General features: G+C 34.8%; 1 protein-coding gene and 1 pseudogene across 2 annotated transcripts; one reads left to right on the top strand and one right to left on the bottom strand.

Annotated features, from left to right (window-relative positions):
* Positions 1-79: 79 nt before the first annotated feature.
* Positions 80-23,804, bottom strand: LOC147519683 (cysteine proteinase COT44-like). Its single transcript, XM_086594171.1, has 8 exons — positions 23,640-23,804; positions 21,677-21,808; positions 21,478-21,548; positions 17,233-17,501; positions 16,247-16,458; positions 15,986-16,126; positions 670-1,089; positions 80-507 (listed from the first exon to the last, which is right to left on the bottom strand). The coding sequence occupies exons 1-8, from the start codon at positions 23,802-23,804 to the stop codon at positions 445-447; spliced, it is 1,473 nt and encodes a 490-aa protein (XP_086450297.1). The 3' UTR covers positions 80-444.
* LOC147519684 (transcription factor TCP20 pseudogene) lies at positions 2,439-8,156 on the top strand (annotated as a pseudogene). The gene is made up of 6 exons (XR_015212325.1): positions 2,439-3,071; positions 3,209-4,228; positions 4,392-4,487; positions 4,933-4,986; positions 5,103-5,241; positions 7,295-8,156. The product of XR_015212325.1 is annotated as a transcription factor TCP20 pseudogene (transcript).

Below are 23,804 nucleotides of genomic sequence, written 5' to 3'. Positions count from 1 at the left end.
TACTCTGAGATTGTGCATGGGATAATTGGACATTGTAGTTCATATATTGTCCTGAACCTGTTCTTCGTTGAGATATTTTGAGAGAATATGACTCTGTCTAGGATGTAATATGTATATCCACTAATATGAAAGTGCGAATTACAATGTCAAGAAGCCACACACAAACACCAAATCTATCTCTCACAATTACACAATGGACTCACAATTCGCAATCTATGCACTGTAGGTCTGTAGCGCACACACCGATACTGGCGATCCATGCACTCACTAGTTTCTCTCTCATAAGCAATATTTAATTAGCCATACCCGTGGGGTATTTATAGGCTTCAAGGACGTGAGGAGAACCAAGTAATTGGTTCCCAAAACCAATTTGGAAATCCCCCTATGTGATCAGGCTCCAAAATACTTAACACTACACACATTGCAAGCCTCCAAAACAGTGTTCTAGCCGAATTTCCAAAAGGAACTCTGTGTCAACTTTGTCATTGTCGTGTTATTTTGAAGATCCTGGAAAAAAGGAAGAAGGAAACAACATTCGATGTCTTTAGCAAAACGCATATATCTACTAATTTACTAATGACTATATCATAACAAGGGAGAAATTCGTGAGTAATAACCAACTTTCCACAATAGTGGAATCAAAGGCTAACAGAAAAAGTGCATGCATACCTGGTGGCATATTCTATTATTTGGTAAGCAGTGATTTCCTTCTGGGCAACAATGTTTATTATCGTTACAGCATACACCATTTTTCTGGTGGCAACAACTCCATGCCAAGCATACAATAAGACGCTTAGCGCAGCAGCAGGTTTGATCTGCCTTGCAGTGATCAAGAAGACCGCATCTCTGAACTAACCTATCTGGGGAGGGAGTTTCTTCTGAATTTATTGGGTATGAAGCCAATATGTTTATACCACAGACACCCTCCGGATATCCACTGTCGCGTTGTATTTGCATATAGCCATTTATTCCCCAATTTGTTCCCCATGAGTTCTTCACTATCCAGTAATCAACCCCATTTACTGAACCATAACCCACAATCAACACAGCATGATTTAAAGACGTTGAATATGGTCCACTGAATATTCCCTGCCAAACAAAACAATGACATCAATCACAACTCTGATTTTGAATGACGCGTGGAGGCACAAGGAACGAGGGGGCGCAATTTGTAATCACGTGGAGACTCGTAAATCCAGCAGTGAGAGAAAGGTGTAAGGCCGCGGCTAGAAGGTGGGACATGGCAGACTCTCGACTCCCCGATCGCAAAATGATCGCGGACTCGAGAGGGGGCATCTGTAGTGGTAGGATGCGGGCCTGGGATATCAACGGGTGGATGTGCCCGAGTCAGCGTAAGACACAGGGCCGCGCTACACTGGATCGGGGTGACGACAAGGGGTCGCGGTACGGAAATCCTATACATGGAAAGAGGAGGACCGCGAGATGGAAGGACAGGTGGAGGGCTAAGATTGAGAGGAGAAAAGATATAAAGAGAAAGAGGAGGAGAGAGAGGGGGAAAAGTGGGAGGAGAAAAAATAGAGAGGAGGCAAGAGAAGAAAGAGGCCGTGATTGTAAAAACACTGTAGAAATAGTGAGGTGTATTGTCCGGAGAATAAAGGGTGGAACAGGCGTAAGGCGTAAGCCTCAAGCAAGACATTTTTTTAATTCTGAAAAATTGCTAGCTATTATGTAGATACATCTAAGACCATTAATACTGAGTAGTTGAGAATGCTCCCAGTGACCCACGTCAGCTCCTCTTTTTCTCTCGGTCGACACACATCGATTTTACCTAAAAATGAATTTCGCCTTTTTTCGCGCCCTTTTTTGCGATTTCAATTGTTCGTAGCCCAAAATACATAAAAACCCAAAATAGATAAGTAGATAAAAACCTCTTTCTTAAATCTTATTTCCATTCTTAAATTTTATCTCCATTCTTAATCCGTTCTTAAATCTTATCTCCATTCTTAAACAAAAGAAAACCTGAATATAGGCACCCTTTCTAATGCGCTGGTAAACATATTATTCATGATAATCTCTCTCTTATTCTCAACAGATAAGAAACAAATTAAGGCGTCACATAGTACTCCAAAAAAATCTGCAAAAGTCAATGGCGAGCTTGCTAAAGGAACAAATTTAAAAATTCCTCTTATCGAAAGTCTCAAGGCATTAAAGTCCATCCAAAACCATTATCAGAATCATTCGAAGGGAGTGAAGAGAAGTCTCTTGAAGAGGTAAAGGACATAGATCTCATGGATGAGGGCCCAAATAGTTCTCAAAGCGTTGGAAGTGAGGATGAAAGAGTTGATGTTGAGGAGAATGGTTTGGATGAAGAGCAGAGCCTAAATTTTGAAGAGATGGAATCGAATCAAGAAACTTGAAGATGAAATTTGAAAGAAATTGTCGCTCTTGAGGTTTCGCTTTATTCGTGGTTAGGAGCATGGGAGCTCGGCACATAAGGTTCACACCCCTGCTCGGCGTCTTTCTCGACTTTATATTCACGCGTGCAAGCATTGGACTCAAGACAAGCGAGCCTCCATTGCTAGAAACACCTCCTCGACGTGTTTGGTAAAATTCTCAATTATAAAATAGGTTAATGGTAGCTTTTGTTTTATGAAACTACCTAATAACCAACAATCAGATACTCTAAATCATTATAGAAACATAAAAAAGTTCGGGTCGTGGTACACAGATGATGTAGTGTAAACCCAGACGGGTCAAATGCTGGAATGGTTTTTCAATAATTTTTATGATGTGAGTGGAAGGTGTTTTTTTTCTGTTTTTTGTTTTTGTTTCGCTCTGGAAGTGATTATTGCATGGACAAATGGAAAACTTGAATCAGGAAATTGAAGATTGAAGGGAGATTTTATAGTAAGCAACAACAAATATCAGCAGTAATACCCATGCTATTTTGAAAAAGCCAAGAACATGCGTATTGCAATTTTCTTTTTTGGAAACTGATGGAGCGGTAAGTTTGCATAATAATGGATTGTCTATACTCTATAGTGATATTAAGATGTTATTTTATAGGTACAACTCCAAACACATATGAACCCTTATTGAAGCGTGCACCTGTGAGTGAACTTCTACTAAGTTTCATTTTAAGCATCTACTTAGTATTTAAGTGCTAGATTTAATTTACTCATGTGTTATTATCTTTTTTATTCTTATATATATATATATTTTTTTTTCTCTATCATGGATCCCAAAGCTTTATCAAAGCAACCACCTCAAGAAATTATTCCCAGGTTCTTGAGTCTCCCACAAGCACAACAACAACAACAACAGGATATGAATGAAAGCAATAACAAAGAAATTGTGGTTCTTGAAAAAGAGAAAGATGAAGTGGGGAAGAAACACTTAGCACCAAAAAGAAGTTCAAATAAAGATAGACATACAAAAGTGGATGGAAGAGGGAGAAGAATAAGGATGCCAGCTTTATGTGTTGCAAGAATTTTTCAACTCACAAGAGAATTGGGTCATAAATCTGATGGTGAGACTATACAGTGGCTGTTACAACAAGCTGAACAATCAATTATAGCTACAACTGGAACTGGGACTATACCAGCTTCAACTCTAGCTGCTGCTGGGGCCTCTGTTTCACAACAGGGGAACTCTATTTCTATTGGTTTGCATCACAAGATAGATGAGATGGGACCTGGAAGTAGGACCAATTGGACCATGGTGGGTGCTAATCTTGCTAGATCTCCTGTGCCCACTGGGTTATGGCCCTCTGTTAGGGGTTTGGGACCTGGATTTGTATCTTCTGCTGGGCCATCAGCGGGGTCGAATTTAGTCGTCGGTGGCAGCAGAGAAAGTGCGAATTTTCTGCCTAGAATTGGGTTTCATGGATTTGAATTGCCTGGTTCTAATATGGGTCAAATGAGTTTTAGCTCAATTTTGAATGCTGGTAGTCAACAACTTCCTAGATTGGAACTTGGATTATCTCAAGATGGTCATATTGGTGTTCTTAATGCTCAAGCCTTGAATCAGTTTTATCAACAGATGGGGCAAAGCCGAGGCGGTTCACCAGGTCCCATTCATCATCACCAACAACAACACGTATCCACACAAACAACAACAACAACAACAACAACAACTGCAGCAGCAGCACCAAGAACAAGGTTCTGCTGAGGATGATTCACAAGGCTCATGACATTAGGTTAATAGGAGAGTTGAGAGTTGTTTAAATGATAATGTGAGAAACGGAAAAGGATTAGAGCCTATGAAGGTATACGGTCTTTTTTTCAGTGGCTTCCCTTTTTTGTTTATATTGCTAAAGTGGGAGGAAGAGCTAGAGTTCTCCACATTCAGTCATTTTGTGGTTTGGGTCATAGAACTGTCATCCTGGGTTTACTTTGTTAACTTACAAAAGGAGCCTTCGTTTTCTTCAGTGGTCACAGGTGCACATTGTTGGCTCCTCTTAATTAGTCTAGCACTTCAACTAAAATCGCCATCTTTTATAGCAAGGTCGTTGTTGCAGCTTGCAGGTATTCTCTTTATTGTCTGATTTCGTTTGATTTAATTTGTTGAATAGTTCTTTGTTTCTATCGTAATCATTCTTACACGTTAAAGTTAAATTCATTAAAATTATGAGTTCTATATCGATCTATTAATTAAGTTTCATTGTACATCTAATTGTATATACATTTTCTTTTTACAGGATTTGATCTTTTTTTTGAAAAAATAATCGGTTTGTACATATTTCTTTAAAAAAAAAAAACTTTTGTTTTGCACACATTTTTTTTCTCTCGGCTTGAAAATGTAGCATGTTTGAACTGTTAACCAATTTAGAGTTCAACACCAACTCAGCCACAAATCTTCTTCAATAAACATATATAAACTCATTAAGCCTATTATTGGTTGAAGCCTTCATTTATTTGGTTTCCATTTTTTTCTTTCTAAAATTTTTTTCCCTTGTTTTTTAATGATTAGGAATTAGGATGGTGAAACCTCACCAATTCAAGGACCACCTATTAATTAGCTAAGGTAGCTTTGATCATTTTAATTTTTTTTTCTTAAAGTAATGTGAACACTTAATTCACTTTCTTAGAGTGTAATGAAATTTACAACGTGCCTAACTAAAGCTACCCATGAGACTCCAGTAGTACTTCACAGGTAACAACGAACATGCAGGCAAATGAAGAATCCCCTTGGCTCAGTTCCAGTTGGGTACAAGGTCTTGACGGTGGTAGAACATATCATCGATGTCGTAGCTCAATCATGATTCTGATTCCGAATCAGGTATGACTGTTTATTTCCTATGCTCATCATTTTCTAATTTACCATTCACTTTTATTAATTATATCTTTCCAATAGTTATCTGATGTTACCTGTTCATCAAGTATGATAAATATACATGGTGGATTAAGTAGGCAACCCCATCTTGCTCGACCATATACTAAATTGTTTTAAGACCCAATTGAGATGCACAATTCACAAAATTAGAACTTGATTTTCAAATATGCTTCTCACACCTTATATTCAATTGTAGTTTGGATCATCTATCAATCAATTGTGGTCAATTAATTACCATATCTATTCGGGTTTTATTTGTTCTTTGATTCAATGACTATTATTTTTATATCAATTGAATTTCCTTTCATAAATTTGGTTATCCCTGGATTGTCAGTCTTTAATATTTCTCACCGAACTCTGACTTCTCTCACTAGAATGATTTTTTTTGGGTTCACCTATCTTTCTGATTCAGTTAAGAACTTTCGAGCTCTGTGAGGTTATCCACGTCATAGGGGTATTACGAGAAAAGAGTCCTAATCTAAAAGGTTTCCTAATGTAAAACATTCACTTCAAAATTTAGAAACTTCAATCTGTAAGTTTCTTAATGATGAAAATAAAATTTAGAAGGGAATAAAATCTAATAAAAAACTTTCATTATCCTCATAAATCTTTAGAGATCTTCTCTAATAGTCTGCGTTACTGAAACTTTGTTATAACCTTAAGAGTGCTTCCAATATTTTCACACTTACTGGATTTTCACAACCAACCTCACTAAGAAAAAAGATGCTCGAAGCTAAGCTATTCTATTTACCTTTCAGAGATAGATCCCATTTATTTAGTACCATTGCATCACCTTTGGTTAGTTTGATTAGTTCTTCTCTTTGACTTGGTTCAATATCTTTAAAGGAAGTGAACTCGAGGGAGAGTTAATACTCCGTTTCAAAAGAAAGGGGATTCTAACTATTGAGGAATAAATTGTTTTTTGATAATTAGTTATTGAGTTGTTCTTTTTTATTGATCCTGGAAAAGCCAAGATGTGTCTTGCAATTTTATTTTTTTGAAACTCAAGATAAATTGGTAAGTTTGCATAATAATGGATTGTCTATACTCCATAGTGATATTAGGATGTTATCTTATAGATAAAGATCTAAACACATATATTGAAGCGTGCACCTGTGAGTGAACTTCTACTAACTTTCATTTTGAAGCATCTACTTAATAATTTAAGTGCTAGATTTATGTAAGTGTTCAATAACCTTTAAGAAATGACACTGTGACCATTAGCACATCTCACCCTACACATTCTGCAAGGGCTTAAGAGTAAACTGAGAAAGAGAAAACCTCAAGGCATGATCCAAGCACGTATTTGCTTAGGAACCTAACCTACGAAGGGGCACATTGTTGTTCCTCTTGATAAGGGCCTTGAGGTCCGAATGCTCTCTAGCAACCTTTCTAACAAGAACATAAACTCAGCCCCAAATTGTCGATCCAACACGATTAAAGGAATCAAGAACTTAACCGTAAATTCATTGATAAGATTACCAACCGCCTACACTTCCTACCTATTGTTTCTTTCTTTTGCCTTCATTTTTATTTTACGCTTTTGTATCCTGCCGAAGTGCAGACCTTATATGTGAGATGACAAACATACTCATATAATCAACTAAGCAAAGAAGCTCATATATGGTGAAACTTAAGTACTTTTGTGACTTTCTTTCGATTTATATTGTTATATGACGTGGCATGTGTTATGTGTTACCTAGCTAGGGGGAGGGAACAAATTGTATTTGGGATAATCACTCGATTAATTAGTTCCCGATTATTTCTGATTACTAGGACTAATCGCTATGTGCAAAGTGTTTGTTTGTAGGAATAACTTGAGAATCTACAAAATGAATTTGATATAAGCATGATATGTTAGCAATTAGTATTAGCTTGAAACGTTAGTCCTTGATAGCAAGGCGATATCCTTTTTATATTTTTTAATTGATCTTTGATAGCAATATTACTACCTTCAATTCTCTAATTGATGCACATTTCCACTCATTTGTGGTGTTAGATTTCTTGCAGACAGGCATACATGGATGAACATGAGAATAATGTTAGCTAAGTGAACGGTGATCATATATACGACCACTTTCTACGCACTATGAAATGGACGAAGCCTTGAATTGGCTGATGAATATGTCTCAAATTCATTCCCTCAGGTATTACATATTTACATTAAGTTATCGGGGGTTTTTTTTTTGCAAATCTATCCTTAGTAATTTGAACTCTGAAAATATTTAGCGATTTGGTAAGTACGAGAGTCAGAGTTCCTGAACTAATCAATAATTTGTATGGTGAAGACATTGAACTAAGTTATTAGTTGATATTGCATACTGACAGTTTAACCCTACATACATAGTTTTCCCAATAAAAAGTGGTGAGTGGATAATAATGTTTGAACTTGACAGGAATGATAATAACCATTTAGGTTTATAATTTGGGCAACATAATTAAGACATATGTTTTTTTGTTTCTTGAAAAACCTACAAGAGCTCGCGGCATTTAGAGTTTAAAAGAGAACGGTATTGTCGGCTTCGTTGTTGCAAAGCCAATGCTCTTCAAGACATTGAAGGAACTTATCAGTCAAAAGCTTCTAATTGAAGGGATACTTTGTTTATGTCGGTCCCATTGGTCCCATTGAGTTGCCTATAGTTTACATGTACTATAACATGTGTATAACATGTGTAGTACCAATAATACATAGTATTAGTGTAAAAGTTTGTAGTGGTGAAGTAATGTCTGAATTTAAGTTTGTATATTTATTATTATTATTAGTAGTAGTAGTAGTATAGCTGTTATAGTGTTATTGTTATTCTTATTATTGCACTTCCTTTTTCGTGGATTTTACGTGCCCGTAAGATCACACTTTCTGGAAGATGTTCTGGAAATGACGGGATACAAATTGACTTCATTTAATCAGATTGATGATTTCGTCTCTGTAAAGAAAGAAGAAAAAATGTTAAAAAAGTTTGGCTGAAAAGAGAAACTAAAACTGAAGAGGTGAATGTTGTTCTTCTTGAAAACAAGGTCTACGAAAAGAGGTTCTGAAACAAAGACAAACCGGGGAGCGAGGGAAGTGCAAGAAGTGCACTCATTGATGATGGAAAAGGGTGGGAATCTCCAACAAAAAAACATACATGCAGAGCGAGAAACACAACTAATGAGCTGAAATCAGAAGGCAATGAGATGACTGACAGATGCTCGAGGGCTTTCACAAACAACAAGGACTTACACAAAGGAGTTGTAGACAGAGAGCAGAAGAAATGAGGCCAAGGGTTCTACTGCAACACGGGGAAAACATAGTCAAGCATTTGAGTATCGCAGTAGCACAGCATGAAGAGGGTACAGAAACAAAGAAAGTCACACCACACTCAGTGCATCAAGGAATTTCATCAAAGAGTGACAAGGTTAGTAGCAGGAGAAAAGAAGGGCCTAATATCACCCCCTTTAGACATTCCCCACCTGCTTAAATGATCAAGGTTGATTGTTGGAATATAATATGAGGGAACTTAACAAAGCATGTAAGCAAGTGGAAGTTAGCGAAATGGTTAGGAAGCACGACATCAGTATAATGGGCATGGTAGAGAAACGAGGCAAGCAGGAAAAGAGAGAGATAGTGATTACAAAAACCTTCAATCTAAGGAATGGCAGAAAGTTTGATAATAAAAAATCTTATGCACATTACTTAGTGAGGGCAGTGATTGAGGAAACAAGAATCAAGCTAATGACAGGTGCAACAGACACAACGATATGCTGGAGTAAAAGGTAAGAAAAGGAAACCGAAGCTCAAAGCATATGGCAGAAGGCAGAAATGGGTATGTATAATCTAAACACAGACGGAATCCAAGGGCTGTTAGGGGGTTGGGCAGCTGGCTTTCAAATGGATGAGGGAGAAGTAAATGTGGCAAGCCACGGGCAGACCAGCAAGCATTTGATAGAATCAAAAGAACCGCAGCGTAAGAGCAAGGTAGGAATTTGGCAATTCGGCATGGAATCGGGGAGGATTAAAGCACAAAATGACTCTATGAGTGTTATTTCTTTCTTAACTAAGAAGAGTCGACATCCTTGGCAACCGTGAGAAGATGCTCGAAGCATTGATCAAGACGAAGGAATTGTTTGAACATTTTAGCTTTATCTGTGCTTCTAGGTAGTCCAATAAGATAGATGATTTTTTAGCTACCAATATTCAAACAACTTATGTAGAGTTGGGACCAAGTTCTTTTCTCCGAAGATGTAAAGAAAATTACTCTTGATGATGTAAGGGGAAAACAATATGTGAAAGAGAGAGAATGTAACAAAATTATTACTTTTATTTTCTAATAAAAAGGGGTAGGGACCTCTCTAAAAACCTTGCTTACCGATAAAAAAAAATGAAGAAAGAAACAGATCTTTCTCGAGTTTTGAATTGATTTGAGAATATTTTGCACTTGGATATATCGTTGTCCGTGCAAGAGATCATGCCCAAGCCCACGCGGTTTTCGGTAAACCGCGACACATCAAAATATGGTATTTGAAACACTACGAGACAGAGGCCCAAACTAACACCAAAGCCCTCGCGGTGTTCGCAAAACCGCGCGATTTATCCAAAGCCGCGAGAGAGATTTGATATAGCACCAAAGCAAATACCAAATTTTCGCTGATTTGGTGTTTACTTTGGTGTTTTTTTCATCTTTAGGAGAGATTGTTTGATGCTAGTATAGTGTCTCTCCTAAAGATGCTCTTTACTACTCCTTGAAAGAGTCATTATACTTGCTCCTCAAAAGAATTAGTACAAAGGAAAACTAATTTCATATGGCAGACCTGCTATTAATTTTTGATGCTACTGATGCATCAATTATATTTCAGTGGAGGAAGGCCAGTCAATACTCTGCCAATGGTATGTAATGCAGCTAATGGCAGGTAACGCTAGGTAATTTGTATATTTCCAAAAATATTAATTATATGCTACTTTGGGGGGTGCAGAGGCGTTAATACAGAACTGGCTCCTAGATACTAGACCAATATCTAGATTACAAACATTAAGCACTCTTGAGATCTTGAAACTAATAGAACCATATCCCGTACCATTTGCATACCTCATTTCATCTTCAAAAGGAGATTTCAAATAGTTAAAGCACACTCTATATGCACTATACCACCCTGGAAATTACTACCTTCTTCATTCGGACCCCTGACACTGAACATCTTGATCTAGCTTAATTTGTATCTGGCAACCCTGTTTTTGCTGAAGTTGGCAATGTTTGGTTAGCAAAACAAATTTGGTCACACATAGGACCTACAATGCTTGCTACTACACTCCCTGCAATGGCAATAATGCTGCTAAGGAGTTGTAAACGAGTTCGATTTATTAATCTTAGTGCTTCTGATTTAGTCACTCAAGATGAAAAAAAGAAGCCTACGGTTTTGCTTTTTCTAACATTGGTGCAAATTTAAATGAATTCAAGAGCATTAATCATGCCGAAGAATTGAATGTTGCAGACTTTATATAGAATATTATAAGCTAATGGGATATCTTCAACTATAAATTTCCGTGTCAAATATATGAGATGGATCCTGCGACTTTAAAGTTGAGGATTTTTTTGCTAGCAAATACTACTCAAATTGTTTTTATGAAGAGTTGTTGTCTAGCAATTGAGAGTCTAAGAACGCTAAAAATACTTGGCATGCCATCAGTAATCACTATATTTTCAAGTTCGCGACCATTGGAATTATATCACATATCAAATCTTTCTAGAATGATATTATTATTATTATCTTATTATTTTGTAATTGAGACCATTTTAAAACTCCATTATTTAGTGATATATATGAAGTCTTTATACAATTGTGTCAAAGACTTTTGTTAGGATTTCAAAGGGAGGAACATTTGTTATGACATTATTCTATTTTATTGCTTTAAATTGATAAAAACAGAAGGAAAAAGGAAAAAAAGAAAAAAAGAAAAACTGGACAATTAGTATGTAAATCATGGCATTATTGCATGTCATATCCCATAATAACATATGGTTTTGCAGTATTTTCACTACTAAAAAAATGACATATTATGACGCTTGTTTTTTATCTATCTTGACGGCTTTGTTACAAACCGTCAAGATAGGTGTTTTAGTAATATTTTTATGACGGCTATTGTAACATTATGTCGTGTATGGCACAAGCGTTAAGAAAATATAATAAATTTGTGACGGCTGTTGCAACATTATGTCGTGTATGACACAAGCGTCAAGAAAATATAATAAATTTACGACGGTTGTTGCAACATTATGTCGTGTATGAGACAAGCGTCAAGAAAATATAATAATTTTATGACGGCTGTTGCAACATTATGTCGTGTATGAGACAAGCGTCAAGAAAATATAATAATTTTATGACGGCTGTTGCAACCTTATGTCGTGTATGACACAAAGCGCCAAGAAAATATTATGATTTTTTATGACTCTTTGTTGTAACATTATGTCGTGTGTGACACATGTGTCAAGAAAATATTATGATTTTATGGTCAAATTAGCAGTATATTAAACCGTTCCAATTTTTTTTGGTGCAAGTTCTCGGACCATATTCAACCGTCAAGAACGAAAGAAAAACTATCGTGAGTACAAAAAGTGAACCGTCAACATTAATCAGACCTAGCACTGGGCTAAAGGGCAAAAGAGTAGATCGTTTTTATCTTATTCAAAATATCGAATAAATCTTGAGGTGAAATTTCAAAAACACCTCTCAGCTTATCGGCTTAATTCCCTTTCCGGGCTTCCTTCTTCCTGAAAAGCTTTATTGTTTCAATCATCTCCTTTTCAGTCCATCTTCATCTTCTTACACTCGACCATATTCCTCTCTCAAACTCCCATTGATTTCTCTGAAGACCTAGCAAAGTTTGTCAAGGAAGGATTCCTTAATTAATTTTCTATGAACGACTAAACCATAACCATTTTTCTTCAATTCGTGAATCTGAAGCTTTTTAATTTGAGAATGGGCGGGACGAGTGCGTTTGGTGGAGAAATGTCGAATTCTGAAATTGATCGAAAAGTTTGAAAAGTGGATGCTTTTGTGCAGTTCGTTTCCATTAACGAAGTTGAGAAAAACTACAAAATTTGTTCTAATCTCTCGAGCAGAAATAACAAGGTATTATTCACTCACTTAATTGGGGGTTCTGAATTGAGTTTGTTGAGCAGCCTATATAAGACAAAGGTTCTGAATTTTTTTAATACTCTTATTATCTACCTTGAGGTTGTTTTATTGATTTATGTTTTCTTAAATTCTTGCTTTTGACTTCAACAGTTCTATATATTTTTGATGTCTTCTTCATTAAACAATTTAGATTTTCTAATTTCCCCATTTATATTAGCATTACTGGCCTTAAATTTGATGATATTGTTATTATGTTTGGCTGCAAAGCTTGAGAAGAAAAGGGTATAAATAGAACCAGTGAACATCTGGTGTTTGCGAATTTGGAAAAGTGGAAGTTTGTAAAACCCGCAACTTCGATATAATATGGAAGATAGATGGGAAAGGTGGGATCTTGTGCCTTAGTCTTTCGTGGTGATTTTTATAGGGGTTTTAGTTTGATCTTGGCCCGAGTCCGTTTCACAATTTAATTCACATTGTCGTGGGTAATATATGTGGCAAGCAAGCAGACCAACAATAAGCATTACATAAAGGCTATTGTCTCATATATTGCTATTAAAATGCTATTGGAGTTTCTCTAACCCGGTTTGGTTTGTAGAATATCAAGAGCCACTATGGCTTTCTCTAACCCATTTGCATCATAGCTTAAGAATGTTCTCCATCTGCACTAGGCATCCATGCTAATATCTAATGGTTTGTTAGGTTGTTTTAGTAACGGTTATTTGACTTGGTATTGGTTCTCTTTGTGCATGTTAGTTGACATGTTGAATGTTAATAGCTTGTTTCCGTTTTCTGAATTGGGTTTGTTGTAGATTTTAATGGGTGAGAATCCAATCCCTATACATTATCTAATGTTGGCTCATTTATTGCTCAGCGCCTCTGGTAAAGTTCAGTGAGCTGGCTGTGCATAGCCATCAAAATATTTTTTCAGTTACTTTGTTTTTTAGGTTGGTTTGTGATAGTTTTAAAGTATATATGCCAATTTTTTGCTTTGCCAATGTTGTGCAGTGCAAAGCGAACTGGCCTGCTTTTATTTATGCTGAAATTAAGTCCAACAATTGTTATATGAACTCAATAAAATGTTGAGTTTTTTATCTGTCTTTTGAAGATGCAGTTGTTTATCCTATGGTTCAGTATGCACTAGGAGAACCAAAACTTGGAAATAGTCCCCGATTTAAGAAGGTACTATTAAATGAACCAATACTTTCCGTTTTCCTTTGTATTTGGGAATACTTTATTACGCATTTTTTAACATCTCTTTAATTATTCTATGAGCTTGTAGCTTATTGGATGTGTAGGTAGTGGTATTTTCCAATATTGCATAAATATAAGTAGTGGTTCCCTTCCCCTGATTCATAATTCAGCTCATTGGTTTTTCCTCATTATCTATACCCAGGTTTTGTTCCTCATTTGCTTAGGGTTTGGGTCCAACAAGGGTTTTTGCCAAGCCATACGCCTTACCTTGCTTCTTCCCTTAATTTGTTTGAAAATATCTCTTCAACCTCACTTACATCCACGGATTTGGTTGCTCATCGAATTAAAATGGATGCTCTAGATTTAGGGTATATGCGTGCTTAATTATATCCATTTGATGTTCTTGTACTCAAGAAGGCTTCTAATTGCTCAAGGTATGTTCTCAGGTCTAATTTCGCTAACCTTATTGCAGATTAAACTTAATCTAATTCATTATAATAGATTATCTTTGTGGGACTATAAAATAGTTTCTCTCTTCTAGGTTTTGTAAGTTAGTCAAAGGAATTCCAAGGTGGGAATTCGAGGTGATAATGGTAGTTGGGTGCTCAAATTGGATCTAACAAGAAAACGAAAGAAATTATAAAAGAGGTGCACTACTGCTCTAATATCTTGGTATCTAATTATATTGAACTTAACTTTGATGATCGATGAATTGTAACTTTGTTTTGAAATGCTTGATGCATGATAGTTTGAACTATAACCTAGCAATTACTTGTTAAAATATGGTTTTGCCAGTGACAACTCTTAAGAACTTTGGGTTATATATATGCTACCATAAATAATCTAAGTTGTACATTCAAAGTTTGTATAGACTAAAGCACAAAGAAAAGATCAAGAACATCTTATCCCTTCATTTTTACATGTTAATATTTCATGATACTATTCTTATTATTGTTTTTCTTTTTTCGACTTTGATTTTTGCAAGGTTAATAAGTTTGATGAGGATGAATGAAAGTCGAACCATGCAAACCGATCTTGTTAATACATATTATGTGGATATTTTTTATTAAATGTATGTAAATTTTGGAGATGATTGAATGTAATGGATTATGTTTTGTGAATGGATCATGAATTGGCTAGTTTGTTACATTGATAATGTTAAGTTGCTCGTAGTGGAGTTGGATTGTATAAATGGTAAATTATTTATGCAATTTTCAGGGTATAAAATAAATATTATAAAATATTTTTTTTTCCAGAAAATGTATCTTTTTATGATGACTTAGCCAAAACCAACACAAACTAAACATGTTTCTTAACAGTTTTTACAAAAATTATGACGGTTGTACCAAACTTAATGACGGTTTCCATGTAGCAGTCAAGATTTTTTTCTCCTATTATGACGGTTTTAGCTCTTTCTTTTGACATAAAATATATTAAGTACATAACGGTTTTGGCAAAATCATCATAGGTTTAATGACGGTTTTTGTAAACTTTTATGACGGGCTCTATAATGACAGTTGTGTTTTTAACAAACAAACGTCATGAAACTTGTTTCATGACAGTTTTTAGCCGTCATTACAAGTCTTTTTTTTAGTAGTGTTTTCTAAGTCGCTTCAAGTACATGATACATTGAAGCAATCCTTAGATTATTTCGGGCAATAGCAAAATTTAGTGTCTAAACATATGTAGTTATGAACATCATTTACAATGGAATTTCCCAATATGAAATCTATCCCATTGAATTAAGTGAATTAGAATGTATAAACCCTTCAAACAAAGTATACATATATTATAAGCAATGAATCATTAGCTATCAATATACATATATTATTTATTCAAGTAGACTTTAGGCTTTTGAGTCATTAGCTATCTATATAGCAAGTCCGGCCATAGGCCGGGCCAAATGACTAGTATATATAAAGAACCAAGTTGTATAATTAAAAGTAAAACAATAAAAAACAATAAAACGAAGTACACTAACTGATACCATTACAGAAAACAATTTTGTATAAAGTTGAGATATTACTCATAATTTAATATGGTTAAGAGTATATATCTACACTCCTAGCCTTTTTTATAAGACAAGAACTAAAAAGATTATAAATACAAAAAGATCAACAATTGAAACACTTGGAAAATTTCAAAAAATTGGTTAGATTGGTCACTTAATAATACTTAAAGTTTGATGTGTTCTTTTTAATGAAAAAACAATATCCTAAATATTATAGTAATGTGGACAAATTATTTTGCAATGGAGGCGTACGCTTCAGGAACGCCTCAGCGCTTCAAGAACACCTCACACATTGAAGCATACGCTGTTTCCAGTGTATGCTTCGCCTCGAGGCGTACGACTCAAACGCCTTTTAAAACATTGTTACGATCTGCGCACCTTTGAGTAAAACTGATGTGATCTTTCACTAGCACATATGCCTGCACTCACTGGTTGTGATGCAACAGCCTGGAGTAGCTGTTCCTCATCATTTCGTGGCACACTACGGTATCCGTCAATAGTCACAACATTTCGTTTTGACTACAGTACAAGACATTAAACCGATAAGGATAGAGAACATATGAACACGTTGCGGTTTGATAAAAAAGATATCATGCAAAATTGGTGCAAATGCAGAAATGTGGGAAAATAAAGAATTACCTTCTTATTACAGGCTCTTTCCCCTGCTTGATAAGGATAATCCTCTTTTGTGCCAATCCCCTGACTTTCTATAGTCCATTGGAACGCAGTGTCCGTGAGTCCTCCACTACATCCACTATTGAAAGATTTCTCACAATCAAGCAACTCTTGTTCAGAGAGACTCACAAGAGACCCTGTGACTATCTTATGTATGCCTTCAATTGCACCTACGGCTGAGAAAGCCCATGAAGCACCTAAAACAGTAAGGAAAAAATACCCGGAAAGGTAAATGAAACTATCCCGAAAATTCAATTGAGGTAACCAACTTTTGTTTTTTAGTCAATTAGGGTAAAATACTTAGTTCGGGTATAAATAGGCCCTCAAGCCCTACCGAGGCCCTCACAATTTCTCTATGTAAATATATTTATATTTTGTTAGAAAGTAATAGCAAAATAAAAAGTACGTTTTACACACAAGTTAGTGTCTTGTGTAGGTTCCTACAACATCATATGAAAAATATAGTGCAAAAGAACAAATTGTTCCATTGATATTCTATTTGAAAAAAAAAAAAAAAAAAAATTGTTCTATTAATATAAATAAAATATAAATCAGAGTGATATAATATGATCTTTGGTATATGGTAATGAAGTTTTTAATCAACTTCAACTAATTAAACACAAACTATTCTATAACTTACAACACCACATCATATTTGGTATCATATGATTCATGAAATATATCGGCATATAGAACCTAAGAACAAAACTTTTAAATTTTATTATCTTACAATTTTTAGTCAAATTATTAACTAAGTACATGAACCAAAGTCAAGATTGACAAAATATATTATATAAACGTGACAATTAATTTATCGTGTATCAATTTAACAAGATTATACTGTAAATAAAGAGTTTAAGAAAGTAATCAAACGTGACAAAAAGTTTGTATAGTTTGGTAATTGGTAAAGAGTAAGTACAATTAAGTTGTATATTCCTAACAACACTTACCACAACTAGCTTGATTTCTTACAGAAGAGACAACTCCATTCTTCCTCCAATCTATTGAACGCGGAATTTTACCTATTTTGCGTGAACCTTCTAGCGAAAACGCTGGTTTGTGAAGAGACTTACCGTCTAATGCAGGGATTTTGAGACCCAGCCAGGAGTCCTTGAACTCTTGATGAGTAAGATCGGCAAAGTCATTCAAAGCAAGTGTGTAAGTAAAAAATTTCAAGCTGTTGTGTTGGATAACGTAGGCAAGATTGTCTTCAAACACACTTTATCTGAAGAGCTTCTCTTTCTCTGATGAGTATCTCTTTCCATGTTGATCACACCAAGTGTTAAAGAGTTGATCAGTAGCCAAAGAACAGAAAGACAGATTGATAAGAACAATGAGATAAAGAAGAATATAACTAAATGAACTCATTTGAGAAACTCTGCGTTAGAATATCAGTCTTTTCTTACTGGATTAATTCGATGGAGTTCTTGTTGGCAATGGGATTAAAGCGAGGCAGATTTTGGTGTTTAAATATGCATTTTGTAATCAATCTATCAATCTTATTTTATTATTATTAGTGTGGAAGTTTAACTGACGAGCATGTATAAGATGAAATTATTCTTGCCCACGGTGTGCCACTAACATGAGTCTTCCTGTTTTTGCCAACACGACTGAAAGTGTATATGCTTTATAGTTAGTCAGGCGCAGGAGGAAATGCACACTCTTAACGTCTTCGCCTTTTGTAATTTTTTTTTGGTAAATCATCACTCTTACACATGCAGAGTAATATTGATAGGATGTTAGAATTTAAGTGGGATCTCTTTATCTAATTTATTGTTCTCGGCTAAATCTTGTGATTTGTTATACATTAACCAGCTTGACTTGAGATTTAATTAATTCTATTGGAGTCCATTTTGCAGAAATGGTCTGAAGGTGGAAGTCGAGTCAGTGCTGTGGAAAAATGCGATGATAATTGTATAACCTTAGTCTCCTGTGGTTTTTAAAACGTGTGTTTTGATGCTTCTAGGATCCTAGTAAGCAGTGGCGGAGCTAGGATTATTGGTGAGGGTTAGCACTTCAACACAACTAACAAAAAAATACACACTAACACACTCAATTTGTCCTTCTTTTTAAATCTTTGAAATTACAATTAACATTTCATTTAGCTTTAGAAAATTAAAAACTTAAAAATAGAAAATATTTCGTATATATGTTTTAGCTAGGAAACCACTTCAAAACTGTACAATTTACAAAAGCAAAGAATTTTTAGGTCTGTCATAAGAAAAATAGCCGGGGCAATGGAAAAAAATAAATTGTCACCACTCAATACGGCAAAAATATTGTAAAATGGTAGACTTTAGTGTATTTCTTTTTGTCTTCACTTACGCGTTTGCTTTAATTGTTTTCGTTCCATTCCAAAATTTCAATCAATGTCTTAAAGTAGATTCAAAACTAATTTCATTACACTAAACAATCAAAATTAGTGTAGAAACACATTCAACACAATAAATTATCATGGATTCGATTAACCGATATAATTCATTACAACCAATATAAATATGTAAAAATATCAAGGAATAAAATGTTTAGATAACGTACCAATGAAAATATATTATGAAATATTGGGACGTGAGTGTTGTTTTTTTTTCCTTTTTATTTTTCCTACCAAAGAATTACAATAAATGTTTATAAAACTCATACCAAAAGTATTATTCTATGAATGAAAAATAGATATAAAGAACAATCCGTGAGAAGATGTGAGACTGACGAGGTTTTCTTTTTCGTTTTTGGTATGTTACGTACGATGTATGTGTATGTGTATGTGCAGGTTAGGTAACAAATCAATATTCATATAAATTGTTTTATAATTATTCTTATATATATATATATATATATATATATATATATATATATATATATATATATATATATATATATATATATATATATATATATATATTTTTTTTTTTTTTTTCAAAATTTGAGGGTCTTGGTAGTTGGTGTACCCGGGACCCCTAGCTCCGCCATGTTTCGCTAGTAAGTCAATCATCAGAGTGTATTCCACTTTAATTATACAAGTATACAACCAGTCTTGACTCTCGAATGCAGCAAATAAAGTTGCCTCTATGCATTGTCACCAAGTACGGTACGGGTTTAAAACGGTGTACTTGAAAAAAACTTAGTTCGTGTTTTAAACGGAACGTCTCAAGAAAAAAACGGAAAAAAAAGCGTAAAAAAACGTGGGGCATAAAAAACGGGTTTAAAACGGTAAAACGGGTTTAAAACGTATAATACGTAAAAGAAACGGTAAAAATCGATGATAAAGAATATAATAGATAAGGAGTTTGATTTTTTATAAGAGTGGAAAAAAGAATAGACACATAAAATAAAAATAAAAATAATACAAATGAAAGAAAATTCAAATACATGAAAGTATCAAATTATCATTACTCATCCAAATACTAGAAGTTTTAGATTTACTACCAAAACACAACTCTAAATAAGATACTACTAATTACCAACCATAATGACATAATTAAATTATACAAATAAGTTAATAACTTTAAAATTTCCAATTAATTATTAATAGTCCAAAGCAAAATAGAACTGTCTCAATAAGTCAATCTAACACTCACTATTCAAAAAGGTAAACTCCAAAACTCCTTTTTCTTCTCGTGTTTTCTTTTAGATAAAAAAAAAATAAAAAAAATAAAAAAATAAAGTTTTAAACGGGAGATTTTCAAAATCTCGGGTTTTAAACGTTTTTCAAGTTTAAAACGTTTAAAATGGGTTTTTTTGAAAAACCTGGGTTTTAAACTGGAACCAGACGCCTTGCCAATATCTCGGGTTTTAAATGCGTTTTTTATAAAAAAAAACGCCGAATTTAGTGACAATGCCTCTATGTGAGTGCTCGTATTGAGAGAGGAAGGGACCTTTGCACCAAACTGAGTAAGAGTCGCATGTGTATTGATAGACTATCAGACGGACATAACCCACCTTAGTTTTGTTGGGATGATGGGCGAATGGGCCTTTGGCAGCCATATGCCGAAATGGGTAAAATTTTTGTATTTTTTCGAAATTTCAGCTACATTATAAAAACAAAGTTAGGGTTTTAACCTAAGATAGACGAGAGATTTGTAAGTTCTTCTAAAAGAGGACTTTGGGTATTCTATTAAACAAGGTGAGTGTGTAATATTATTTGATTATCTTAATTTGAAACTTCTCATTTGGTTGTGGATTAGGTATAAGCCAAACCACTTAAATCTTTGTGTCTCTACTACTTGGTTGGTTATCTCTTGCATAGTTAACACTTTATTTCCTTTGGTTGTTTGTGATTCACCATTCCTCTCAAGTTGTTGTTGTTGTTATCGCCATTTGTAGTTGTTATCGCTTCCGTTGCACAACAAATTGGTATCAGAGTCAATGTTTTACTTTGGGTTTGTACTTGTGGTTATTAGAGGAGTTCAAGTGTTTGAAGAAATTCTCAAGTGGGTTTCTTAGTTGATTATTGTGGTTGTTGGTGCTTGGGTTCTCTTGTCACTATCAAGTGTTTGTTGAAATTTCCAAGAGGATGTATGCCGACGAAGTCCACCATTACTCCTATGACTTCTACTTCTACGTCTAAGGGGAAATCTCCTATGATTTTGAATATCAATCATGCGAGAATTGATGTGGAGAAATTTGATGGATCTAACAATTTTAGTATGTGACGTTGTGAAGTTATAGATGCATCACAATCGGTGAGTGCAGGTATATGTGCTAGTCAAGGCCGAAAGTTTCGGGATTTGAAAATATTTCAGACCCTCCCAAAACCGATATATATCGGAAAAATTGAAAAATCAGATTGATATATCATTTTTGCCTATTTTAGTAATACTATTCAAAAAAATCAAAAAATTAGGATATGTCGTAAATATCACCGATATATAACGATATATATCGGGATATATCGGTCAAAAGTCAAACTGTCTAACCAAGTCAAACGATATATATCGAATATGTTGGAATATATCACCGATATATATCTTTATATCCGGTTTAAAATTAATTTAATTTTTAGAGCCGATATTTCAAATATTTCAAAGTAGATAGGCTAAAAAACAATAAATATCGGCAAAAAATTGATTTTTCGACCGATATTTTCAGCCCTGGTGCTAGTGAAAGATCACTTCAGTTCTACTCAAAGGTGGGCAGATGAATACAGTGTCAAGAAAGCTGGAGGTTTTGCTTAAAATTAGAGTTGTGATGCAACTGACTGTTGTAGTTGTTCCTCATCATTTCCTGCCACACTAGTGTAGCCGTCGATGGTCACAACTTTTCTGTTTAACTGTATGTTTGAACCGTCAGAATAATGACAAACTAAAGAGAATATTTCAACTTTGGTTTACAAATCTTATTAAGCAAGATTTGTGCAAACGCTTAAGTTTTTTTTAAAAAAGTTCACCTTCTTATTACAGGTTCTTTGCCCAGCTTGATATATGGATAATTCTCCTTGGTGCCAATCCCATGACTTTCTATAGCCCATTGGAATGCGGTATCCATGAGTCCTCCACTACAACTATTATTGTCAGATTTCACACAGTCAAGCTGTAAAGGTTCGAATTAGTGTAGGCTTTACGGGTCTTGAATGGGAGGGAAATTGGGTGGGGATTTGGTTTGAGTTTGACTGAGTTCGCAATAGATGCAAGCTGCCTACGTATCAAGTTCTTTAGCCAAAACCTGAATCAAGTCAGACGTAGTTCATCTTCTCTTTATATAGGCAAGTTGTCTGCGCTTCCTCTCCCGAATCAGGTCAAGTTCTGGACTTGATGTCAATTAATGAGCCATGATGGCGAGTCGTGGTGGAGTAATAGAGTGCGCATCTGAAGGTCCGGTCTCGATGGTGACAGCTGTGGCATACGTTACTATCCGTTATTGCATGAGCAAGTATGGATCTTCTGGAGATTGTTATCTTAGTCGAACTGGCAGGTTGATCTCTCTGAAGAGATTGTACTCTTTGTGCGAGTTGCTATGAAGCAAGCTGAGGGTGCGGGGTGCAATTTGGCAACCTGAAGGAGTGTGCGGTGGAGGTGGTAGCTCCATTTGTACTAGACACGTGTTTGATATTTACTAGATGTGAATATTAGTCCCTCACACAAGCAATTCTTGTTCAGAAGACTCACAAGAGATCTTGTGACTATCTTATTTATGCTTTCAATTGCACCCATTAATTGCCATTGTCACAAAGTACAGTACGAGTTTAAAACGATGTACTTGAAAAAAACTTAGTTTGTGTTTTAAAAGGAACGTCTCGGGGAAAAATCGTAAAAAAACACTGGGCATAAAAAACAGGTTTAAAACAGTAAAATGGATTTATAACATATAATATGTAAAAAAAAAAATGGTAAAAAATTATGATAAAATATACGATAGATAAGGAGTTAATTTGATTTTATATAAGAGTGGGAAAAAAAATGGGCAATGAAAATAAAAATAATAATAATACAAATGAAAGAAAATTAAAATACATAGAGGTATCAAGTTATCAATTACTCATCCAACTACTATAAGTTTTAGATTCACTACTAAAACACGATCCTAAATAAGATACTACTAATTACGAACCATAATGGCATAATCAAGTACTACAAATAACTTTAAAATTTCCAAATATTAATAGTCCAAAACAAAATGGAACTGAATTGAATATATAAAGATGTCTCAATAAGTCAATCTGTTACCAATAAAAAAATGCACTCTTCAAAAAGGTAAACTCAAACACCCGTTATCTTTTTGCTTTTTCTTTTAGATCAAATGAGGAAAAAAAACCCAACAAAAACCCAAACATAATAAGTTTTAAATGTGAGATTTTCACAATCTCGCAATAAATACGTTTTTTAAGTTTAAAACGCGATATTTTGAAAAACTCGGGTTATAAACCGATACCAGGTCAGAAATCTTGTCAATTTAACATGTTTTAAACACGTTTTTTTTAAAATAAAACATCGAACTTGATGACAATGCAATTGCTAAGAAAGCCCGTGAAACGCCTGAAACAGAAAAAAATAAATAAAGAGAATTTAATTTGAGTGGTCCTAGTGATCACCACGGAGTTGTGCCTGCCCACCAGGCATCTCTCAAGGTAAGCCAAGGAGTAGGCTATCGGCTCCTGCCAAGGAGTAGATTCTCAAGAAGCAATCTATAAATGAAGAATTCTAACTTGGTTGTATAACGTTAATCCACTTGTCCTACACTCACTTATATAAACACAGGAATGAAGCAAGTTTCAAGAACTCGTTTATTCTGCTTCAAATAATGAACATAATATTATCAAAAGGAAAAGGAAGAGAACGAACATCATAAACTCACAATTCTAGAAAGTGACCAACATCTAACTTACCGCAACTAGCTTGACTATCTACATGTGTTACAGGCTTACAGCTCCTTTCTTCCTCCAATCAATACAAGAAGGAAGTTTCCCAACATTTCGTGATCCTCCCAGTGAAACAGATGAACTGGGAGAAGCTTGAACGTGTAATTGCAGGGATTTTGAGACCCAACCAGGAGGCCTTGAACTCTTTGTGAGTAAGGTCAGCAAACTCAT

This window comes from Coptis chinensis, chromosome 2 (assembly GCF_015680905.1).
Source record: "Coptis chinensis isolate HL-2020 chromosome 2, ASM1568090v1, whole genome shotgun sequence".
NCBI lineage: Eukaryota > Viridiplantae > Streptophyta > Magnoliopsida > Ranunculales > Ranunculaceae > Coptis > Coptis chinensis.
The sequence above is the reverse complement of the archived record's forward strand: the minus strand, read 5'-3'. Positions and strand labels throughout refer to the sequence as shown.

What these genes read in the sequence shown, in the direction of transcription:
- LOC147519683 (XM_086594171.1), bottom strand. Translation starts at nt 23,804, where the DNA reads ATGAGTTTGCTGACCTTACTCACAAAGAGTTCAAGGCCTCCTGGTTGG. An exon ending in ATTGGAGGAAGAAAGGAGCT is followed by an intron (nt 21,809 to 23,639) that starts GTAAGCCTGTAA and finishes GAACCTTTACAG; the next exon opens with CTTGACTGTGTGAAATCTGA. An exon ending in TCAAGCTGGGCAAAGAACCT is followed by an intron (nt 21,549 to 21,676) that starts GTAATAAGAAGG and finishes TCAAACATACAG; the next exon opens with TTAAACAGAAAAGTTGTGAC.